The sequence below is a fragment of the Phoca vitulina genome, unplaced genomic scaffold (genome assembly GCF_004348235.1).
Source record: "Phoca vitulina isolate PV1807 unplaced genomic scaffold, GSC_HSeal_1.0 scaffold15, whole genome shotgun sequence".
NCBI classification, from domain to species: Eukaryota; Metazoa; Chordata; class Mammalia; order Carnivora; family Phocidae; genus Phoca; species Phoca vitulina.
The window spans coordinates 20,053,537-20,077,557 of record NW_022589718.1 but is presented as its reverse complement, the minus strand read 5'-3'; the positions used below and the strand labels follow the sequence as shown (position 1 = coordinate 20,077,557).

The 24,021-nt window shown below is 44.6% G+C and overlaps 1 protein-coding gene across 1 annotated transcript in view; it reads left to right on the top strand.

Annotated features, from left to right (window-relative positions):
• MTMR7 (myotubularin related protein 7) overlaps positions 1-24,021 on the top strand; it is a 106,374-nt gene that overhangs the window by 56,376 nt on the left and 25,977 nt on the right. Inside the window, exons 5-7 of the mRNA XM_032413530.1 lie at positions 3,898-4,026; positions 11,941-12,075; positions 20,595-20,727. Of these exons, the coding sequence (XP_032269421.1) occupies positions 3,898-4,026; positions 11,941-12,075; positions 20,595-20,727 (397 nt within the window). The remainder of the gene's footprint in view (positions 1-3,897; positions 4,027-11,940; positions 12,076-20,594; positions 20,728-24,021) is intronic.

The following is a 24,021-nucleotide window of genomic DNA, read 5'->3' as shown; positions in this document are numbered from 1 at the left end:
ATATTTAAAAAAAACACGTTGAATGAGTGGAAGAATTATCAGAAGAGATTTTTCTTGGCGAGGCCAAACCAAGATAGGCAGGCATTCCAGGCAGGCTAATTTATTTAGTGGAGGACAAGGAAAATAATTTCCTCATTAATAAAAAAAAAAAAGTACGCAGAAATGATTTTAACTTACTCCACTTTCATTGGCTCAGGCAGTCAATGTAAAGAAGGAAAATTCAGAGGAAAAGCCTTTTGTACTTTTCTGAACTCTCATTCTCTTTTATGTGATTTTCCAAACCAGGCAAAATTTGGGGAAACTGCATTGATTAGTTTCAGAATTTGGTGGCATAAATTGCACTGTGCTGTGCATTATTCATTGTCAGAATTTTGACTCTAACCGAGTGGGCTTGTTGTAAAAATGACAGTGGTCAGTGCTATGCAGGACCTTTTTTTTAAAAGATTTTTATTTATTTATTTGGGAGAGCACGAGAGAGGGGGGGAGAGAGAGAGAGAGAGAGAGCGCGCGCGCCTGAGTAGGGGGAGGGGCAGAGGGAGAGGGAGTAGCAGGCTCCCTGCAGGGCTCCATCCTGGACCCTGGGGAATCATAACCTGAGCCAAATGCAGATGCTTAACGACTGAGCCACCCAGGCACCCTCAGGGCTGTTTTCTCCATGAAAGTACTGTCAGATTTCATGAAAGCAGGACGAATTCCCTATTTTCCAGCTTGGTTAAGAAGTTGTATCTTGAAACCTGAGCTTACCTGACACCATGAATCTGACTTTTTTTCCAAAGTTGTTTTAGCTTCTCCTAGAGCTTCCCACACAAATGCTTATCAGAATGCCCATATTTCAGTTCTGAGCCTTGAACTCTTTTCACCTAGACCCAGTGCTAGTGCTCTGGGAAAAACAGGAGTCCCTGTAACTGGCATCTGTCGTGTCCCTACATGGGAGGCTATGACCTCTGTGTGAGCCTGACTACTGTTGACTAGGTTGAGGTGTTGAGCTCTTGGGCCTTGCTCATGCCAACCTAAAAGGTCCACGTTTTCCTACACTGTGGAGGGGGAGAGCCCTGGTATTCTTAGAGGGTAAGAAAGCCTTCCCTGCTCTCTTTGGGAAGAAGGAGGACCCAGAGTGGATGGCAGTCAGGTCCCTAAGTAGGGTGGGGCCAAGAGTCTTAAGGAGAGTGGGCTCCAAGGGTTTACCTTTCTCTTGGTCCCACAGCAGTTACGGTGCACATAAAGGTTACAGGCATGAGACAAGCTGAGCTTCCTTCGACCTTGGGAAGCTATAAGGGGACCCGGCAGGAGCTTCCCAGTTCCTAATTCACCTCTCTTATTCAGAAAGGCTGTACGTAATAGGCAGGTTGAGAAATCTCACCTATTATTTGTTTTATTTCATCATAAATAACTTTGCAATTCCTTAGTGTTGTTATAATGAAGAAAGTAGGTGATTCCCACCTTTCTGAAACCCTCCCAATTTCCTTTTTAAAACTGTTATTTTAGGAAAATGTTGTAAGCCTGGTGCAATGACTACATGCCTCTTGAACCTCAGACAAGCAGATGTGGTCTGTGTTGTAATGTTCTAGCTGACTGACCGAAGAGAGGTTCGGGCACCAGATTTGCATGGGCAAGAAGATGTAGTGTCTTGTGGTAGTCATTCTGGTCAAAGCTCTTGGGGTCCAACTAGGTTGGGCCATCTGTTCTCGGTACAAGATTTTCCTCCAGAGTATCGGTGTTCCTGGAATGGGATTTCCACCAGAGTGTCAGTGCCAGAGGCTGGAAATCTTTGAAGTCTGCTAATCTTCCCTAAAATGTCTTTGGCTCATTGCTGAAATTACACGTTGAGCCTGACAACATCACTTTTGTGGCCCTTTTATCTCCTGCTTGATGTTGTTCACCAGTCTGGTAACCAAGACAACGGATGGAGGCGCAGGGGGTGGGGGAGGGCCGGCATCCTCACAGGACAATTGTCATGAGCTGTGGTGCGGAGGCTGGGTTCTTACTTGGGGTGGGTTTTCGTTCCTTCCAGTTCTATCTTTCCAGAGGGGTAGGTGAGAGCAGGGTTGGACAGAGTTCGTGCGGCTGACAGATTTCCCTGTTGCTACTCCTCCTGGAGGACTCCTCTTGAAATGGCCAGGAAGATGCTTGACTTCTGGGAAAGAAATAGCTCTTTGGCAAAACCCAGGAATTGCTATCTGAGCAATCTTCACATTGCAAAGAGATTGATGGGCTGATGTCAAAATGAAATACATGCTGAGCAACAAGTTGGTGATTACCGTTGCCACCCCTCACATTTCTGTCAGACCCAGTGGTTTATAAAGTGCTTTGTCATGGGTATTATCTGATTTGACCCTTCTGTCAACCCCGTGGGATATTATTTCTGTGTTTTATCAGTTTTAGAGGTCAGCATAGTTTGACTCTCTGAAGGTCATGAAGTTGGCAAATCAGAGCCACGTTCTAAACTGCTGATTCCTTACTAAATCACAAGATCATTCCAAGGCTCTAGAGTTTCCACTGTGGGAATCATCGCTAGCAATGCACAGAAAGAGTAAAATCATTTCTTACCATTGGTGAAATCACACAGAAGAAACAAAAATAAAGCTGTTATGTTGTGTGGTACCAAGTCAGATCTAGAAACTTGTCTGAGCTGGAAGCCCAGGGAGGAAGCTTCTTGAAGGAGGCAGAGTTGGGTTGTCCCCTGAAGAATGGAGGAGACTTGGGAGATTTGGGAAGATGGAGGGGGAGAAGTATCCAGCGAGGGCATGGGCTTTGTCATGGGCACACTGCTGGTGCTTGCCACCCACTGGTGGGCTATCTTTCACTCAAAACAGGCAGCTCAATTTTTTCAGCTACCAGGATGCCGAATTATAATCTCTCCCTTTTTGATGAAAGAAATGCTCACCTGTCACTGTCTTGCCCCTCGAAGTGCCCTCAGAAGGGACAGTGCACCAGGACAGACTGCTAAAGAGTGTTTGCTTCCCTTTGCTCTGATGTCATGGAATCAACAGCTCTTCATTTCTTTGAAGTGGCTGTTGCTTTCTTCAAAATAGCCTCCTCCGTAACTTGGTTAAGAAAACTTAAGCAGCAATGTCCACAATAGCCAAACTGTGGAAAGAGCCGAGATGCCCTTCAACAGACGAATGGATAAAGAAGATGTGGTCCATATATACAATGGAATATTACTCAGCCATCAGAAGGGATAAACACCCAACTTTTGCATCAACATGGATGGAACTGGAGGAGCTTATGCTAAGTGAAATAAGTCAAACAGAGAAAGTCAATTATCATATGGTTTCACTTATTTGTGGAACATAAGGAATAGCATGGAAGACATTAGGAGAAGGAAGGGAAAAATGAAGGGGGGAAATCAGAGGGGGCGACGAACCATGAGAGACTATGGACTCCGAGAAACAAACTGAGGGTTTCAGAGGGGTGGGGAGTGGGGGGATGGGTTAGCCCGGTGATGGGCATGGAGCACTGGGTGTTATATGCAAACAATGAATCATGGAACACTACATCAAAAACTAATGGTGTATGTATGGTGACTAACATAACATAATAAAAAAAAATTGTAAAGAAAAAAAAAGAAAACTTAAATGGGGGTGCCTGGGTGGCTCAGTTGGTTGAGTGTCTGCCTTCGTCTTGGGTCATGATCTCAGGGTCCTGGGGTCGAGCCCCACATCAGGCTCCCTGCTGGGTGGGGAGTCTGCTTCTCCCTCTGCCTCCCCTCCCCCCATGGCTTGTCGCTCTCTCTCTCTCTCTCTCGCTCATTCTCTCAAATAAGTAAAAATCTAAAAAAAAAACAAAAAACTTAAATGTACAACTTATAAGTAAGTATGGTGAATGGAATATATTGCGGCAGTTCACAAAGCATTACGAGATGACCTCAAAATCCCCATGTGTTTCCCGTGACAGGTTTGTGATTCTTACCCTACTGAACTGTATGTTCCCAAATCGGCCACGGCACACATCATTGTGGGGAGTTCCAAATTCCGGAGCAGACGGCGATTTCCTGCCCTTTCTTACTACTATAAAGATAACCACGTAAGTCTCAAGGCATGCTTTTGTTTTATGCTTTGCTTTTCTTGTTTTATCATAAACAGGCATTTTTCTAGCGGCCTTCTGCTCTGTGTGTGTGTGTGTTTGAATTCTTAAAGATATGTGGGCATTGCTATGTGTGCTATTACACAACACAGCTCTGCTCAAACTCTTACCTCAGGTGGAAGTTGACCTTTCATGTTTACTTGATAATAAAGTAATGGGATACTGTCAGAAAATACCTAAACCTAATCATCCAAACGAATGCCTGTCCTTTTCTAAGTGGTCACTTTGGGAAGCTCTGTGCTCCTTCAAACAGTGCTAGAGATCCTTTGAAATGCCTGCTTTAGTAAAGCTTCCAGAATCCATGGCACCTTCTTTTTTTTAATGGCACACTCTTCTGAGCATCCTCAGTATAAGAAATCTTTGTTTACAGAGAGCAGGTTTTATTTTTTAAATATTACTTATAAGGGGCATCTGGGTGGCACAGTTGGTGAAGCGTCTGATTCTTGATCTCAGCTCAGGTCTTGATCTCAGTGTCATGAGTTCAAGCCCCGTGTTGGGTTCCATGCTGGGTATGGAACCTACTTAAAAAAGAATTATTTATAAAAGCTAGGATTAGATTTGTCTGCAACTAACAGGGCCTCTAAGTAACAGTGCCTTAAACAGGATAGAACTTTATTTTCTCTCACGTAAAACTCCAAAAGTGGGCAGTCCAGGCCCAGAGTCCCGGTTGTCCATTACTCAGCTCTCAGACACCTGAGCTCCTGCACCTTTCTGCTCTGCCTTCCTTCACCTTTGATCCTCATTGAGTGGTATAGGAGATGACTTTAGTACCAGCCACCATTTCCACAGAGCAGCAGGGGGAGGGGGGCTAACAGGCCCTCACAGCTTTCTGAGGAAACCTAAAACTGCCACGCGACACTTCTGCTCACATCCTGTTGGTCAGAACTGTGCAGGGCACGTGAGAAAATACACTCTCCTGGGTAATTGTGTAAATAACTAAAAATTGTGGTTCCATTTCTGGGAAGGAGAAGAAAACAAATTTGGGGAGCCAAGAATGGTCTTTGCCACCCACTTCAGAAGTTATTTGACTTTAGCGGGGTGAAAAGTTGGGTTTTCAAGCTAGATGATATAGTTTTGGATTCAAAGGCAAATTCACAGCCATAAACAATTGCAACAGTTGTGTGTGAGTGTGACTGCACACACGTGTACCTACGGGTGAGGGAGTAGGGTCAGGTCTGTGTCCGATTCTAAGAGGAGGTTTCCAGAAATACCTTGAGCAATGCCATCTGCACCCAAGTAAGCTTATAACCTTCTGTGCTGCCTGCATTGGAGGCAAATATTCATTGAGCATTTAAGTTCCATTAATTGAAAGGATATAAACTGTCTTACTTTTAGTTACATTCACTGGGGTCTAAAAAAGGCAAGTATATTATTAATGTTCTGTATTACTTGACTCCAACTATATTTCAGCCTACATAGAACTGGAGAAGTGGTGAAAGAAAGATGTGAATTTCTTTAAAAAAAAAAAAAAAAGATGGAGGGAATAGGGAATTTCATGGCATTGTATTTGAAATTAGGATGCCGGTAACATTGACACTTTTTGTAACATCCATTGATAAAGAAGTAAGAGAGGGAGGATCCTTTCTTTTATTGTTGTTTAAGAGGTGAAGGTGGGCTGGGTATTTAGAAAGTGAGCATAGTGTCTACCCTACTTCTTTTCCTTCTGTTTTGATGTTCTTGAGAAAAGAGACTTTTTTCTTGGTCATTTGTAATTATTGCGAAGGGCAAGTGTGCGATGTCTCAGAACAGGATAGAAGTCTTAACAATTAGACCCCAGAAGCTCTTCACCTACTGGCCTCAGCTTTTCATAGTTCTATTCCTCCTCTTGGAAGATCTTGACTTGATCTCCAGGCTTGAAAATGAACCACGCAGCCCTCATTTATAGTTGAAAATAACTGATTTCCTGTAGTTAGAACTTTCAGGAAGATAATGCTTCATGTTTTAGCTCTTCTTACAAGGTACAAAATAGAGATGTGTTTCTGAGCATTGGTCGATGAACTGGTTACCCCAGGGAAACAGTTCATGTGCCCGGACATGCATACCCACTCTCCCAACCCCAGGAACTAAATTCCGTCCTGCATGGAGCAGAATGATCCATTTTGTGTTTTATAACAACATTTAGGTTTCAATATCAAGGTTCATGATGTAAATGCTTCTGATGCATCCAGGGATTTTTATAAAGGGAAATACTGTCAAAGGTGGATTTCTGTGGTTAAATGGATGATGTGTGAGATAACAAAGTAGCAGTTCATGCTGTCATTGCTCTGGAAAACACGTACATAAACCAGGCAGTCTTCCATAAAAAGTAAACAGATAGGGGAAAAAAAAAAAAAAAAGGAAACAGGTGGATTATGTAAATTTGCTGATCTATCTTTCTTCCCTTTTTGTGATTTTAGACATTTTAGACTTAAGAATATGTATTCCTCACCCAATAAAACTTACTGCTTGTGAATAAAAATATCACGTCTTTTAGTTAAACTATTGTTCCTCCCATATCCTTGTGTTACTTAAGGGCCCCTTTAGCTGGTGAGGTGGCTTGGCTAATGTGCGGTAGTGGAATTGGGAGTTAGATTATGACGGGAAATGCACATTGTTGCATGAGCTAGAAGTCCTGGGGGAGAATCCTTTGATATAAATGTCCCTGCTGAGGGGGCATCATTCTTTCATATCAGCTTTTATGATACGTGGTGTTGTAATCACTTCCTAGTCATTTGTTGGTGAGAAGAGGATCCCTGCCTTAGGGTTCCAGGGAAGGCTGCCCACATGACACCCGACACTGGGCAGAAGCGGTTCTCAGCGGTTTCTGAGTTGTGTATACTCACTTCCCAGGGGAGGAGGACACTGCATGCCATGCAGGGCACCCGGGGGTGGCGCTCAGGAATAGAGTGAACGAGCAGGGACAGGAGGCAGGCTTTGTAGTGAGGGGTATGGTGATCTTAGGTTCCTACGGGGGCATGTGATTGGCTTGTTGAATTCCATGGGCTGGCAGGGTACTGAAAGCCGCTACTCAGAGATGAGCAGGTGCGGGAGCTGAATCAGGTCTGTAGGGAGGGTTAGCCGGGGGGCTTTATCCATAGGAGCAAGGGGTGAAGGGGCACTTGTTGTTGGTCATTTGAGGCCCTCCCAATTTTACCGATGTCAAGGGAGAGCCCAGAATAAAAAGTTTAGGCCTTGAACTGCCCAGGGGTTATATAGAGCCATCCATACTCCCTTTGGATATCAAACTACTAACAGCTTTGTAGATAACAGTTAGAGATGTATAAATTAGAAATGTAGCTTACATTCGGAAGCCTGTGCATGTTATTTACCAGCCCTTATAATTGCCGTATACTTTGTTCTTTCTTACTAAAGGTTTCAGTTATTTTTTTTTTAATTTTTTTATTGACATATAATGTATTATTTGTTTCAGGGATACAGGTCTGTGATTCATCAGTGTTACACAATTCACAGCGCTCACCATAGCACATACCCTCCCCAATGTCCATCACCCAGCCACCCCATCCCTCCAACCCCCCTCCACTCCTGCAACCCTCAGTTTGTTTCCTGAGATTAAGAGTCTCTTACAGTTTGTCTCCCTCTCTGGTTTCGTCTTGTTTCATTTTTAAGAAAGCAGTTTTACTTTAAATGGTTAATAGCGTGATCTCCCAAATTCACAGTACAAATCTCTGGGAAACCAAACTCTGTAAGATTTCCAAAGAAGTGATTTCCCTTAAGAAAAATACAGACCTTTTCTCTTCCTTTTATAACTAATGTTTATTAAAACTCACTATGTGTTAGGTACAGTTCTAGGAAAATTATAAACCTCATCATACTCTGTAGTTTTGATATTATTATCCTCATATTGTAGATGAGAAAACCAAAGTTCAAAGACAATAGGTCAGTTACCCAAGATCATATACCGAGTGAAAGCAAACTGTGGATTGAAAGCCAGACCTTCTTGGATGCTGCATCTTAATTCTCTCATGCCTCCTGACTTATTTCTGTACCTTGGTGCTATATTATTTTGGTTAAGAACTCAGGATCAGAAAATGTTATGCCTGGATGGAATTTCTGGCTTCCTTAATTATTAGCTGTGTAACATTGAGCAAGTTACTTCACTTCTCTGTGCCTTGGTTGCTCATTTGTAAAATGAAGCAAATCATAGATGGTAATTGAGAAGATTAAATAAAAATAACACAAAGTTCCAAAAGACAACCAACAAAATGGGAAAAGATATTTGCAAATGACATATCAGATAAGGGGCTAGTATCCAAAATCTATAAAGAACTTATCAAACTCAACACCCAAAGAACAAATAATCCAATCAAGAAATGGGCAGAAGACATGAACAGACATTTTTCCAAAGAAGACATCCAAATGGCCAACAGACACATGAAAAAGTGCTCAACATCGCTCGGCATTAGGGAAATGCAAATCAAAACCTCAATGAGATACCACCTCACACCAGTCAGAATGGCTAAAATTAACAAGTCAGGAAACGACAGATGTTGGCGGGGATGCGGAGAAAGGAGAACCCTCCTACACTGTTGGTGGGAATGCAAGCTGGTGCAGCCACTCTGGAAAACAGTATGGAGGTTCCTCAAAAAGTTGAAAATAGAGCTACCATATGACCCAGCAATTGCACTACTGGGTATTTACCCCAAAGATACAAATGTAGGGATCTGAAGGGGTACGTGCACCCCAATGTTTATAGCAGAAATGTCCACAATAGCCAAACTGTGGAAAGAGCCAAGATGTCCATCGACAGATGAATGGATAAAGAAGGTGTGGTGTAGAGATACACACACACACACACACACACACACACACACACTGGAATATTATGTAGCCATAAAAAAAAAAATGAAATCTTGCCATTTGCAACGACGTGGATGGAACTGGAGGGTATTGTGCTGAGCGACTAAGTCAGCCAGAGAAAGACATGTATCATATGATCTCACTGATACGAGGAATTCTTAATCTCAGGAAACAAACTGAGGGTTGCTGGAGTGGTGGGGGGTGGGAGGGATGGGGTGGCTGGGTGATAGACATTGGGGAGGGTATGTGCTATGGTGAGCGCTGTGAATTGTGTAACACTGATGAAACACAGACCTGTGTCTCTGAAACAAATAATACATTATATGTTAAAAAAAAAAAGTAGTAGGAAGGGAAAAATGAAGGGGGATATCAGAGGGGGAGACGAACCATGAGAAACTATGGACTCTGAGAAACAAACTGAGGGTTCTAGAGGGGAGGGGGTGGGGGAATGGGTTAGCCTGGCAATGGGTATTAAGGAGGGCACGTATTGAATGGAGCACTGGGTGTTAAACGCAAACAATGAATCATGGAACATCAAAAAAATTACATCAAAAAAATAAAGAAAGAAAGAAGGAAGGAAAAAAATAACACAAAGTTTTTATAATAGTGCTCGCCACATAATAAGCATTCAAAAAATGTTGGGTATTTTAATTACTAGTAGTGTTGTAGATGAGGAGCTCCCATGACAGTTTACCATTGAAGAGTTTTCTCTCTGCGCTCAGGTGACCGCCATCAGTGAGAAAGGCTGCCAGGCAAGGGTAATATTCTCTCAACAGCGGGACGGTCTGGGGTATGTTCAAGATGAGCAGACACACCCAAGGCTACTTATGCTCCACACAAAATTGGTAACTATATGTTAGCCCCAAGGCAATGAAGAAGTCCCTGTGGAGTATGTCTATAGGTTATTAAGAAAATATAACTATGAAATATTAAAACATAGTTGGTTTAATCTATCTGGTTTAGTTTATTGACCACATTGCATAGTGTAACTATTCTGACTTAACCCCTCACTTAAAACTGGCTGCCCGCATCCTGCAGGTAATTACTGATGGTCCTTGTCACTCCCTGGCTTCGTTTCCTAGTTGGAGTCCCTCTGGGTCAGGGGGTTCAGGTGTGGTGTGTGCATTCTCAGACAAATTCTCAGCGTGTAAATGTGTTTCCTTCCCGTCTAACTCTTCCGATACTCTAAGGAATTACCCAGGTAGCTGTGTTAACTAGTATCTCTTCAACCCCGAAGAAGTGTCAGGTAGAACCAGCTCAGAACTGTTCTCTCAGCTGCCAGAATGCCCTCAGGACAGGGGGGCAGAGCCTGAAGAAACAGGACCCACAGGGGAAGCATTAGGAAAGCCCTCTGGGGCGATTTGCTTTCTATCCATCGAAGCTGCTTGCCTTTTGTTCCCAGCCCACCTTTGGTCCCTGCCCTGCTTGCCTTTCTCCTCCAGGACCTCCCTCTTCCCGGCTGTCCTCATCCGGGTTCGGGCCCCCCAGTCCTTTCTCCTCCAGGCTGCAGTTGCACTTCTGCCAATAATTCAAGAATCCTACAACTCTGGAGCAACTCTGCTGCCCCTCTGCTTTGCCTGCCACTCTGCCATGTATTTCCCTCCTGGATTCTGAACCTGGCTGCAGGGCTCAGAGTTCTTTTTCTGTTCTTTCTTTTTAAGATTGATTTATTTATTTGAGAGAGGGGGAGAGAGAGAATGTGAGTGAGCGGGGAGGGGCAGAGAAGAGAATCTCCAGCAGACTCCTCACTGAGCGGGGAGCCTGACACGGGGCTCGATCCCACAACCCTGAGACCATGACCTGAGCTGAAGCCAAGAGTCGGACCTTCAACCCGCTGAGCCACCCAGGCGCCCCAGAGTTCTTGACCAACCTCAGTGATTGCCCTCGCTGTTACAGGGTGGTTCTGGAACACTCTGGCAGCGGCCCAGTTGTGCATCGAGCTGTTCTGCGGTTCTCGGGCTTGCCTGCAGGTCCTCAGCTGAAGGATGGTATAGTTATTGAGAAACATTCCCACCTTTTCCAGTGAGGAGCACCAACGCTGCCTTTTTTTCTGGGGAAACCCAAACCCTAGCTAAGTTGTCCTGGGTTGAACTTCAGGGACAGTTAAGCTGTGCTTGGACTCAGAGCTGGGCTGTCCCTTCCTGGACAGCGTCCTGCAGGGCGGGCACCCTGAGCGGGCTCTGTCACCACCATTGTCGGGGAGTTTGCCCTGCGTGGCGTGCCCGCCGGCAGCAGGAGGCCTCTCTTCCTCACCGACCCCCACTCTCTCCAGGGGGCTCACAGCCTCAGTGTGGGTGCTTGGCAAGAGTCGTTCCTTTAAGTGTTAAAATAAAATCTAAGTCCCTAAAAAGCACTTTGCCTCAAAAGTCTCAGTTTTATAGCTGCGAGGATGTATCCACACTCCCCTCCTAATACCTCAGGGAAAGGTTTGCGCTATTGCACATGTCAGCTGTCGGAATCGCAGACTAGGGAAATGGCAGACTGACTCCAGAGGAACCCCGTGCTCCGAGCTCACCAGGGGCAGCCTGGGGAGTGCCTGCTCTCCTGGGTGGCAAAGGTAGCCGCCTGGCCTTTCATCACAGCAGAAACTTCCCGGACATTTAGGATTAGAATTGGTTTTTAGTATTTGTGATGTTTCCAAACGAGCTGGTAAAAATTGATGGAAAACATGACACAATAACTTATTTATTTATTTATTTTTTACTAGTCTTGCTATTAGCAGTATCCTGTAAATTTTAGGAGAATAGTTATTTACTTTATATTTCTACCTTCGGCAGGAAAATGAAATAATACCGGTGAAAGGGAAAGTAGGCTACGTAAATGGCTTTATATTTCATAATTTAGATCCTATCTGAACATCCATATTCACTCCTAATTTCTTACGCAGAGAAACTTTGCACTGCTTGCCCTGGTAGTGGTTTCTCTGGCCTGAATTAAAAAGAAACCAAGCTCGATGTTTGGAAGGCATGAAGATGCTTCTACAAGCCGGCTTGGGGCTCGTTGCTGGGGCCGCGGTCTCGAGGTATCAGTGGGAGCTGACGCTGCCGTGTCCCGCAGGCCTCCATCTGCCGAAGCAGCCAGCCCCTGTCCGGCTTCAGCGCCCGGTGCCTCGAGGACGAGCAGATGCTCCAGGCCATCAGGAAAGCCAATCCGGGAAGCGACTTCATTTACGTCGTGGACACCCGGCCCAAAGTAAGTGTTGCCGTTCCTGTGCATGTCTTTGCAGCCCTGAATCGTGAACCTGGAGACGAGACAAAGGTAAACAGACTGTCGTCCCCGCTCCGGGTGCCTCATTGGCAAAGGCGCTGTTCCTCTTTGTATAGTCAGGATGGGGCCGCCCTGCTCGGCTGAGTGTTTCTCCGCGGGTGAGTGTGTTTGCACCTGTGAGTTGTTTCCGGGGGTGTCCTACGCTCCTCATCACGTCAGAGCCTTTTGAGAGTTCCCCTGCTCCTAGCATCGTGCCAGGTACACGGTGCACACAACCAATGAGTGTGGTTTAATTTTGGAGCTTGCTCTCCTAAATACACCAAATTATTATTTATTTATTTATTTATTTAATTTATAAAATTGACCTTTTCTGCTCTAACAGTAAGAAATTACTGCGGAGCTCCCACAGTTCATGTTTTGTGAGGTGTTCAGCTATACTATTTCAAATTCAACTTACAGCGATCTGGATCTGTGACTCGGGAAGATTTACAATATACAATGCCATTAAAAAAAAAAATCACAAAATAATATGCATACTATTGTGTTTATGTCAAATAAAACTACAGGCATATAAAAATTTCTGTTAAAATAAGAAAAGATCTGGAAGGATAAACGCCAACCTGTTAAAATTCCATGGAGAAGGGAGGATTTAGAGAGGTAGAGAACTTTCTACATGTCTCTTGTTTGAAAAAAAAAATTTTTTTTGAAGTTTTATTTATTTGACAGAGAGGGAACACAAGCAGGGGGAGCGGGAGAGGGAGAAGAGCCCGATGTGGGGCTTGATCCAGGACCCTGTGATCATGACCTGAGCCAAAGGCAGATGCTTAACGACTATGCCACCCAGGCGCCCAAAAATATTATTTTAATTATGCATGTATTCATAAACTGATTTTATAATTTAATAAAACAGTCAACAGGAAATAATGGATCTAGTTGTCAAGGGGTAACTCAAGTCCATCTTGCAGAGTATCTCTCAGTCACAGAGGCCCATGCATTGTATAATTCCATATATGTGAAATGTCCAGAACAGACAGATCCATAGAGACAGAAGGTAGGCTGGTGGTTGCCTCGAGTTAAGAGGATTGGAGGAAGTTGGGTGACAGCTAATGGGTAGAGGGTTTCATTTTGGGGTGATTAAAATGTTCTAGAAATAGATTGTGGTGATGGTTACACAACTCTCTAAATATACCAAACACCACTGAATCGTGCAATTTAGCGGATGAATTGTATGGCCTGTGAGTTATATGCCCACGAAGCTATTTTTTTTTTTAAGATTTTATTTATTTATTTGACAGAGACAAAGCGAGAGAGAGAACACAAGCAGGGGGAGTGGGAGAGGGAGAAGCAGGCTCCCTGCAGGGAGCCCAATGCGGGGCTCGATCCCAGGACCCTGCGATCATGACCTGAGCTGAAGGCAGATGCTTAATGCCTGAGCCACCCAGGTGCCCCTCCAACGAAGCTATTTTTTAAAAAGAGCATAAAGACACAAGAAACATTAGAACAGGAAGCAGGAATTATGACCGACAGCCCCAGTCGCTTAAAAGTATACACTGATGTGTAGACTAGGTAACTATAGACATAGTCTATACTCATGGGCCATATGAGAATTGAGAATTTTGTATTATCCATTATGTAGGCACTCAGACCCTGGCAGTTTTCAATGCTTCTCTGAGCCTCATGTCATCAAATGCTGTGATTCATGGCCTGGTTCCCTTAACTTGATGTTTTCCTGGTGTAAGTAAGATCAGCGCCCTGGTCGTCGCCGTGACCTCCAACAGTCCCGAGCTCCTGACCCAAGTGCAGCTGTGGGGTACCGGTGGGCGGGGCGGCGGTGAAGTCGTCTCTCTCAGATACCAGATCAGCAAATCTGCCCCGGAGATCAACGATAAAACCCATGTTACAGCCAGATCCTGTTCCAGCAGATGATACGTAGGGGATTCTCTTCCTTTTAGGTAGTCTGAAAACCAAACACACTGGTAAGAATTTCCAACTGGAAGACAAAACAAAAACAAAACAAAGCTGGTCTGCTGGTAGATTTTCACCTGAAAGATACCAGCAGCCCTCTGACTTTACTGTTCTCTTTGCATGTGTGCTTTTCTCTCTGGCCCATCACACTGTCACCCCTCCCTGCTAACCTTGACTCTTTTCTGTCCTCTTCATTGTACCTTCCGTGTAAGTAAAGTGCAGCTGTTTGGCATTTCCTCATGACCAGAGGTGAATTAAAGAATGCCTGCGTCTTAGGCACATGTACTGAGCCCGAGGTAAGAAAAGGAAGGGCAGGGGCTTTCCTGAATTGGGGTGCCCTTCTCCTGTCCTGTGTTCCCAGATTTAAAAAAAAAGCCAGACAGATTCACCTACTCGTTCCAGGGCCAGTGATGCAAGTGTGTACTATGCCATGTAAACCTTTTGGGACGTGTGGCAGTTGTTGAGCCAGGCGGATTCCGGATTTAAAATGAATTAATCCAGAGGATTTGATTTGAAGGGTATATTTAGCATGAAGCGTGTTTACTTGAGGCGATAAGAAGTTTGATGCTGATCCATTAAAGAAAACTGGTGTCTCATCCGAGGGCCCCATTCTTGTATTTGCTCACACATCCACACACTTCACGTGAGTTTTAAACTGCTTAGATCTGTTCGTTCAAGAACAAGGCTGTTGATTTTTGGTTCCCGAGTGTTAGGCTTCCTTGGTAGCCAGGAGACGGAGCCCAAGCTTGCTATAGGCGGTGGCAGTGGGAAATGGGGCCCCTGCCCTGGGTTTGCTCTCAGGATCGGGAGCATCTGGATCATTCCTGCCCTGGGAGCAAGGCTCACCCCACGCACTGCCTGTTGAGATGAAAGCCTTCTGAATTGCTTGTTGACATTAAAATCTTGGGAGGCAGAGGCAGTGAGGTCCTCAGCATGTATTGAATATCTGCTCAAAAACAACTATACCCTTGGGGTCATACATTACTGCTGGGATTTGGTGCCTTAAGAAGATAGGAAACAGTATCGATGCACTAGACGTTGAATTGTAAAATGAGAGGAACTAATTTTCTCTCAGCCTTGTCGATGACTTCTTGTTACTTTAGCCTGGGACTTTGCTGAGCTTGTAATAATGCTCGTTTAATTCTTACAATAATCCTGAAAATGAGATGTAGATTTGGAGAGGTTAAATAATCTGCCCAAGGTTGCAGAGTTCAGGACAGAGCCCACGTGCCAATCCGGGCTCACCTGTGGCCAAAGCCTGTGCTCCTTCCACTCGACCACGATGCTGTTCACAGCAATCCCCAGGGGAGCCTTGTGTCCACATCAGCCTCAGGACGGTTGGCACCTCCGAGCACACACCTAGGGAACCTGGAGACACGGAGCTGAAGAACCAACCAGAAGCTCATCCGGAATCAGGCCAGGGTCAGAGGAGCCACGAGGGCTCTGAGCTGGGCTCTGCTGTGAGCACCTTGGGAGGGAGCCCTGAGCAGTGCTGAGAAGGGGGGAGGTTAGGTAACCACCTGCCTCCGCTAATGCTCAGCCTCTTGTCCTTGCTCCTTCTCCAAAGACAGCTTTATGGTTATGGCTTCTAATCGCACCCTGTAAGCAGTTTTTTAGTTGCATTACAGGATGTTGGGTATTTTTGTGTTTCTCTGGGATCGGTAATTAGGTGGTTTCTACTCACCAAATCCTGGGGGGGGGGGGTCTGAGAGAATCCGTTGTAAAGATTGGGGTGCCTGAAAGAGGAGAATCTGGGACCTCCTCTTTTAGTGGGACGTGTCCCATCCTTGCTGATGGCCACCGTGGCGGTGAGCAGGGGGAAAGGGAGCTGGTAGCGTTCAGAGGCGGGGGCAGTCTGCACTCCTTCTGTTTGGTAGTGCAGGGGTGGAGGGATTTCCCGTGGGTCAAGTGCACACTGAGGAAGGAAGTGCATAGGAGCCATCTTGCTAGTGTCCCTCCAAAGAGGGCTCGTCCCCTGGCGGTCCCCAGCTGCATGTGTCTGCTGGGGAGCGAAGTTGAGGGGACTGGAAGAGGCCCGAGTCAGGGGGATCTCCCATGTCAGTGACCTGTGTACCCCGCATCTGCAAGAGCCCACATACGTGCCCTGGGAGATGCAGCATTTGGACCCTTTTCACAGAGAGGGCAGTGAGGGCCAGCAAGTGTGATCAGAAAAGCAGCAATGTCAATGGAGAGAGAATTGTGGTCTTGCCAGCTTTATAAAAAGATGTTTACCACTTATCCCTCCTCTGTACCCCCCCACACCCCCTACACGCCCCCCCCAAAGCAGATAGCGCCTAGAAGAAAGAGGAACGGGAAGGGAGTAGGAGAGCAGACCCCTCACCTGTCCTCATAGCCTGTAATGAGGGAAAGAGATAATTTTGCATCATATATGGAATTGGAATTTTAAATGGAGCTGGATGGTGATTTTTCTCTCTGAGTGTAATCCAAAAGCTATTCATTCTGCCTAAGATGTCCTTCGGGGTAGGAGAGGAAGATTTCCCTAGCAGGGTTGTATTCAGTAGCTGCAAGAAAGCAAGCCTTCTCATATTTTCATGTTTATGTCACAAGTTCAGGTTCTTCATTTCACCAGCTAGAGATGGAGGGAGGGACAGGAGCGTCATGGGACGCTCGCTGCTAGGCTGTGGCCCAGTCCTCCTCCTGCCAAGATAACTTTTGTTCTCATTTCCCAACCCTGTCAGGTCAGCTCCTGTCATTATTCAGGTACAAAATGTACTGTGCTGAAATCTGAGACTGCAGGGTTAAGACAGTTGTAGTCTTCGGAGTGACCAGGCTGACCATTAAGTTGATACCAAGATTATCATTGGCTAAGTTCTCATGGTTTTGGTGTGTCTGACTGATTGATTGATGGAGGGTCAGAGGAAGAATCTGATTCTGTTTCTTAACATTCTTCGCCTGTTCACCTTTCCACTTCACTCCAATATTCAGTCCTTTGTTTGGCCGGTCAGCCGGTCAGTAAATCTTCACTGAGTCCTACTGTGTACCAGTTGGAGGGACATGGCCACAAACCAGGCCTGCAGGCACCCCATGGAGCCTGTGTCCTCCACCCCAGCCCAGGGGATCTTCTCTGCCATCAACACTACATCTTAGGATTTTCAAACAAACCTGGTCAGGATCCTTCACTTGCTCTCCACCGCCATGGGTAAAGTCTAACCTTCTGACTCGGGCCTCTCTGTAGAGGAGGACTCGAAATAATTTTTAGCCTCCTCTCTCGCTCCTGCTACCATCCATGAACCATTGACCCCACTGGCACTGGTCGGCTCACTGATACCCATCTGCCCCTTGATTTTGTGTCCCACCTCTTCTGGAATGCCCTCCCCTTTGTCTCCATTTTCCAGATGATTGAAGTCCATCTCAAGGCCTCTTGCTTTCATGAGACGTGACCCCCGATCCCCTAGGCCACATGGGGCTGCTCCCGCCCAGTCCTGGAGGGTCGAGTCCATTATTATTTGGTGCTGTGTGTTTCCCCGGACACACTCAAAAGCTTATGGTGGCAGGGACAGCTTCTTATTCATCTTTTTATTCTGTTCAGCATCGGACACACAGTAAGTGTTCATTAGGAGTTTGTGGGGAGGGCGCCTGGGCTCAGTCGATTAAGCGTCTGCCTTCGGCTCGGGTCATGGTCTCAGGGTCCTGGGATGGAGCCCCGCATTGGGCTCCCTGCTCAGCGGGGAGCCTGCTTCTCCCTCTGCCCCTTCCCCCGTTTGCGCTTTCTCCCACTCTCTCTCAAATTAAAAAAAAAAAAAAAAAAAAGGAGTTTGTGGAGAAATGAGTGGGTTCTTTTTATTTCACTGATAAGATTTTCTGCCCCCAAAGATGCTGAGATTATCAAATAGTGGCGTGATCTTGGATGAGAAAGTGGTATTTTTTTTCCAGCTCTACTTGTTATTTCTCTGTTGTATTCCTTATGCATAAAGTGAAGCTGGAATGCAGTTACCGCCAATGTTTCATTTCTTCGAGAATTTTTTGGAGTTGAGATGAACAGCTTTCCCTTCGCTGGTGGGATGGAGTTCTCAGTCAAAGGCATGGGGGACAAATTAGACTTACTCTAATACTGTTCGGTATATACAAGGCACACTCTATGTGGAGATTTATAAAATAGGTCCAGGATAGCTTCTTGAATTTTTATTACTCATAAAACCGTACTTCCTGCTTTGACGGTTCAGCATTTGCTACACTATCCTGATAGGTCTCCGCTGAAATCTGTGGAAACCTTGACAAAGTACACTTTGGATGATAGATTAAATATTGCCATCTTCTGTTCATTATGAGAAGTACCATTGACTTTCAAGAAGCCATCTTGTGTTGCTCCTTTCCTTTGAAAGACTATCAACAAATTATCCCAGGTCACAGGTACTCAACTATGTAAAAATGTGAACACAGAGTTCTAATTATACATTCAAATGATAATACTAATGATATATGGGGTTTTATTTATTACACTATTTAAAAAGAGTATCTCTGAAGTATGTGGTGGGTAGGTTTAACTTGAATGATTTAAGATACAGAAGAAATATAAGGCTCATGTAGCATCGGGATTCTTGCAAGTATCCTATTAATTGTTTTATTTTATAAAGCTTGTTGTAAAGGATAGGGCAGCAGCTTTGGAAAATAATCATACAAAGGAGTGATATTTTATAACAGTATGTTTCAAAAGAATAATGCCTATAGGTAATTTTAGAGAAAAATTTCCCCTTAAAATATTTAAAAATTTTAAAGCATAAACAGGAGTTGTCTTCAAAATAGCATCATTTTTGTATTTTTTTTTTTTCTTGAGGAAGGCCATACCCTTTATTTTCATAGCATGCCCAGGAGAAAGGTGACAATCACTGGGAAGTGTCTTGGGCTGATGGGTCCCAGCTGATGTCATAAGCGCTAAATCGTGAGCAGGACCGCTACGGAGAAGGGAGGTGTCCACCAGCCCCAGCTCGGAGTGGCACCGGCTTGCCCTCTGCTGCTTCAGTTTTCACTTCTAATACGTGTTATGTCTATTAGTTAAATTACAAAGCTAATATAATCTTGGTAACAAAGAGTACAGAGGCATCTAATGTAGGATTGATAGTGTCCCCTGGCACTTGTCACCTCAGTGTTTCTGCTCTAACTGCTGCCAGGTTGGTATCGTTGTTCATACGTTTTAATCTGCTTATTCAAACATGTATAAACATAAATATGCATCTGTACTTTGTTTTACAAGAAATGAGATTATTGTGTGAATATTATTCTTTAGGTTACTCTTTTCACTTAACCATGTCATGGGCCAATTCCAAATCAGTCTGTCTGTTTCTGTCTCTGTGTCTGTCTCTCTCCAAAATCCATGTCTTTTTGTCCCTGTAGAAGTTCAGGGTGTGAATATACCATAATTTATCTACCCATTGCCCTATTGAGATACTCATAGGTTTTCAGGTTTTTACTATTATAAAGTTTTAATGGACATCTCCCTTTATGTGCTGGTAGTTTTAATTGTGTGAAGTAAAGATCTGGGCCAAAGAATATTTATGTTTTTAACTTAGCTTAGTTTTTAGCTTCATTTTTTTAAACTTGGCTTTTTGAGAAGTATTTGTTAATTTGTGAAATCGATACATTTTTTCTGGCGGTGAGTTCCTGGTGTCAGTTCTCTGCCTGGGAGAACCTGCCTGCCTTTTGTGGACAGAAGTTGAATATGATCAGTGATAGTGTTTCCTAGGTTGTGACCACCCACTTAGCCAAACAGCAAGGATGGAATTTTAGCAATAATACATCCATTCCAGAAATGTATTTCCCAGCTAAGGCAGGACTTGTCCCCTTCCTGGTTTTAGTTACACAGGACGGGGGCAGAAGTTTGCATTTAATAAATTTCTTCGAAGTCTGTTCTCTTTAACCCAGTTTGTACTGGGAAACCCCCACCATATACAAAATTGTAGTAATGAGAGTGGTCCAAAAGACCTCTTAGCAGGTCTCTAGATTGAAATAAAATCACTGGCGAAATGGCCCTGGAGATAGTTCTACATGTGCTTGCCATTTTAGTCAGTGAGTCCTGCTCAAGGTTTAATTGGGGGATTCTTGTAGGCAGATTAAAATCACACCACCATTCCTATAGGATAATGTGTTTATTGGCAATATAATACTGGAAGATATAATTTAACTCACAGAGCTTTGGATTTCCCCCTGTATCTGCTGATATTCTTCTGCCAACCTACAGGTTATAACGTTTGGTTAAGTCAGGGCAACTTGGCTCTATCACAGAATTCCATACTCAATTTGGCATCTCTGATGGAACCGCGACACACATCTCCAGAAGGGTTTATCTGTAGAATGCTTTCCAGCTAAGAAAGTGTTCCTCGCATCAACACATTTATGCTGTTGAGTATACGCTCAGCAGGAGTGCCTGGAATCACACAGCTCGGTAGAATGCTCCAGTGATTTCAAGCATGTTATGTTTCTGCACACCATTTTGAATGCTGTTATCGCTGCCGGTGAGATGTTTAGGTTGTTTTATGCCCTGAAGATCATTGGTGACTACTCTGTTTTGCTGACCACCGCAGCTCAATGCGATGGCAAATCGTGCCGCAGGGAAAGGCTATGAGAACGAAGACAACTACTCCAATATCAAGTTTCAGTTTATCGGGATAGAGAACATCCATGTCATGAGGAGCAGTCTGCAAAAAATGCTGGAAGGTAAGCCATTTCCTTATGCACAGCATTAAAAAAAAATACAGTGAAAGGTTGTAATGTCAAGCAGAATAAGATAGTCTTTTGTTTTTTAAATTTTTTACCATGATGCTGTTTATATAGGTGGGATAAGTCACACGAGAATATCGTATTGCATTAAACATTTAAGGCTTTCTCTTATTTTTTGCAAGTGTCATGGGGAAATGGTTTTTCCCTTGGTTAGCAAAGTCAGGCACTGTCCAGGGCTTAGTATCTAAGATAAAAGTGCACAGGAGTATTTTTTCTTTCTCCCTCATGATATTAGTTTGACCCACATTCAAGGCCATTTAGATAAAATAGTCCTACATTTAAAGCAATAGCCAGCTCTGTTCATGTGTGGAGAGGAGTGTATGAAATGAATCCCGGTGGCCGAATGGCCATTAGAGGCGAGGGCGTTGCCTCCCATTTCTCCAGCCACAACCGCGGCAGTGCGCCTGCGCCTAAATCACGTGCCCACTGGCGTCCCGCCCCCTGCCCCCGCCCCCTGCCCCCTGCCCCCGCCCCCAGCTCCTTACGCCGCAGGACACACACACACAGGCTTATGGGGGAGGAAATGGCAAAGATGGATTAGGTAATGTGCAACAGCCATTCTTGTGGCCAAACCAGCCATAAGCTGATTAGCAGAAATTCTGCATTTCAAGCAAAACCGGCCTCATTTACTGCTTATGCTCCATGTGATTATAAAGGCGCGCAAGGAGGCATCTAGTGCCACAGTCCACCACTTCTGGCTCTATTAGGAGCCGCAGAGAAAGGGGGAGGCAAAACACTTTGCTTTGTACCTTGGGGTCCTGGAAAGGCTGTGAATGCTGTGCTTGCACTCGGCGTGAAGGCCCTGGAAAGGTGGAGCCGAGCGCGAGGACAGTGGGCTGTCTGAATAGGAAAGGCAGGGTGGAATGAAGGAGGACAAAGAAAGTGCTGAATTCCTTTTTTCTAAAGGGGTACACATTTGTTCTCAGTTAGCATGCAGTTCTCTGCTTCATGGGAAGGATGGGGGGTAGTGAGAACCTGCGGGTGGGGCTGGAGGGCCTTGAGGGGCACATTCCTGATTTCCATTCTCCCTCCTGGATTCCCTGGGTCAGCGCCCTGGCTGTGAAACTTGCAGTCCAGCAGCCACCTTCACTGGGCTGTTACCTGCCATAAAATGAGAAGCTTGGACTGATAATTTCTCCGGGTCCTTCCAGCTGTGTCGGGTCTGTGACTACAGTTTGATGCCCCTGGTTGCAAATATTTGAACTTTGGGTATTTGAATCGTTAGAAGAAATCTCATCCTAAATCTGAAAAAAAAAAAAAATCACGGCCCCAGAGAATCTCCATCTTATTTTCATGGGAAATCTGCCATGGCTCAGGTCACTATAAGGGAACCTTGGGCATGATTGTTGGAGCTTTTTTTTTTTTAAAGGTTTTATTTGAGAGAAAGAGAGACAGTGAGCATGAGCAGGGGGAGAGGCAGAGGGAGAGAGACAAACAGACTCCCTGCTGAGCAGGGAGCTGGACACCGGACACGGAACTCCATCCCAGGACCCTGGGATCATGACCTGAGCCGAAGGCAGACGCTTAACAGACTGAGCCACCCACGTGCCCTGATTGTTTGAGCTTCTTAAACTTCTGGAGATAATCATGGGCTGTGTGGCTGTCCGTGCTATAAGCTGTGCTTTTTAGGTGTCAAAAAATCGGACCAGCTTTGTACTGTTGTTAAAAGGATAGTTTAACATTAGTATGAAAGGTGTGCATCACTGTCAGAATCATTAAAAAACGTTTAGGTTGATATGCTTCATATTTTTCATTTAGTAATTTCATAAGCTGACTTCTGACAACCTACATTTTCTTCAATGCAGAAAGTAGCTCTTTGGAGTTTTGATAACCTATCACTCTGACTTGAGTTTTGGAGCTAGCATTTATTTGGTTTCTTATTAGGAACCATTTCTCCCGCCCTTCTACCTGTGGTCTGACTCTCTTCTTCTAAAGGACGGCAAACTGACCGAGTCCTGGAGGGCAGTCCCTGTTCCATGAGGGATCACAGTAATTGGACATCACTTTTCAGCTCTCTGTCAGTGCAGTAAGCAAGGACAACCTCCTGGATGCCTTTCAGGGAACTTGACCAATGTTTGACTATCTGTTTTTACCAAGTAAATTATAAACCACTTGTGGAGGCTCAGCTGATGAAGTGATGCAATCAGACCCACCTTCTAGGGCTTTTACAGCTTCCAACAGCTGTCCTTGGCATCAAAGAGATTGGAAGGTTTGTGTTGCTGGTCACTTGGTAGGAAGAGGGATAGTGCATTTTTATTCATGGTTATTATTGTCTTTGATTTTTTTTTTTTTTTTTTTTTTTACCACGGTTAACATTATCAGAATAGATTTTGAATAACAGAAAAGAAAAAATTGTTTGCATTCTGGCTCTGTGTGTGAGCAAGAGCTGCAGGATATTTCATCAGAAACTGAAATTTAGGACCAAGTTCACATCCAGTATAGGTCCTTTTATAAAGGTCACTTAATTTTAGCTTTGATTTATAAGTCCTAAAGCAAACTGTGTTGCGTATTCACACCTCCCAATGAGATAGTAATGATCCCTTCCAGTTATGTAGCAATTTTGTAATTGTTTTCTACAGTGCTTTCCCTCTTGATCATAAAATGTTTTTCCCTCAAATAATAAAGGGATGCCTTATTTTTTCTTTTTTTATTGGAACAGTCAATAAGAAAGCTCACATTTCTCTGCCATATGGACCTCTCTATATATGCTATTCACAACATGGCAGGTTCTTTTTTTTTTTTTTTTTTAACATTTTATTTATTTGACAGAGAGACAGAGCGAGAGACGGAACACCAGCAGGGGGAGTGGGAGAGGGAGAAGAAGGTTTCCCACTGAGCCGGGACCCCGATGCGGGGCTCGATCCCAGGACCCTGGGATCATGACCCGAGCCAAAGGCAGATGCTTAACCGACTGAGCCACCCAGGCGCCCCGGCAGGTTATTTTTTCAAAGCTTAACTCTCCAGTTCTAGAATCTAGTATATTACATTAAAAAAATATATGTTTCCTTAAGTAGGCTCTACACCCAGTGTGGAGCCCAACACAGGGCTTGAACTCATGACCCTGAGATCAAGACCTGAGCTGATATCAAGAGCCGGACACTTAACCAACTGAGCCACCCAGGCGTCCCACATTTAAAAATATTTTATATTACATATTTAAGTTTTTAAAAACACACACTTCCCAGGGTCTCATAACAAAGCAGGATTTGAGCCTAGTACTTTCTATCATGT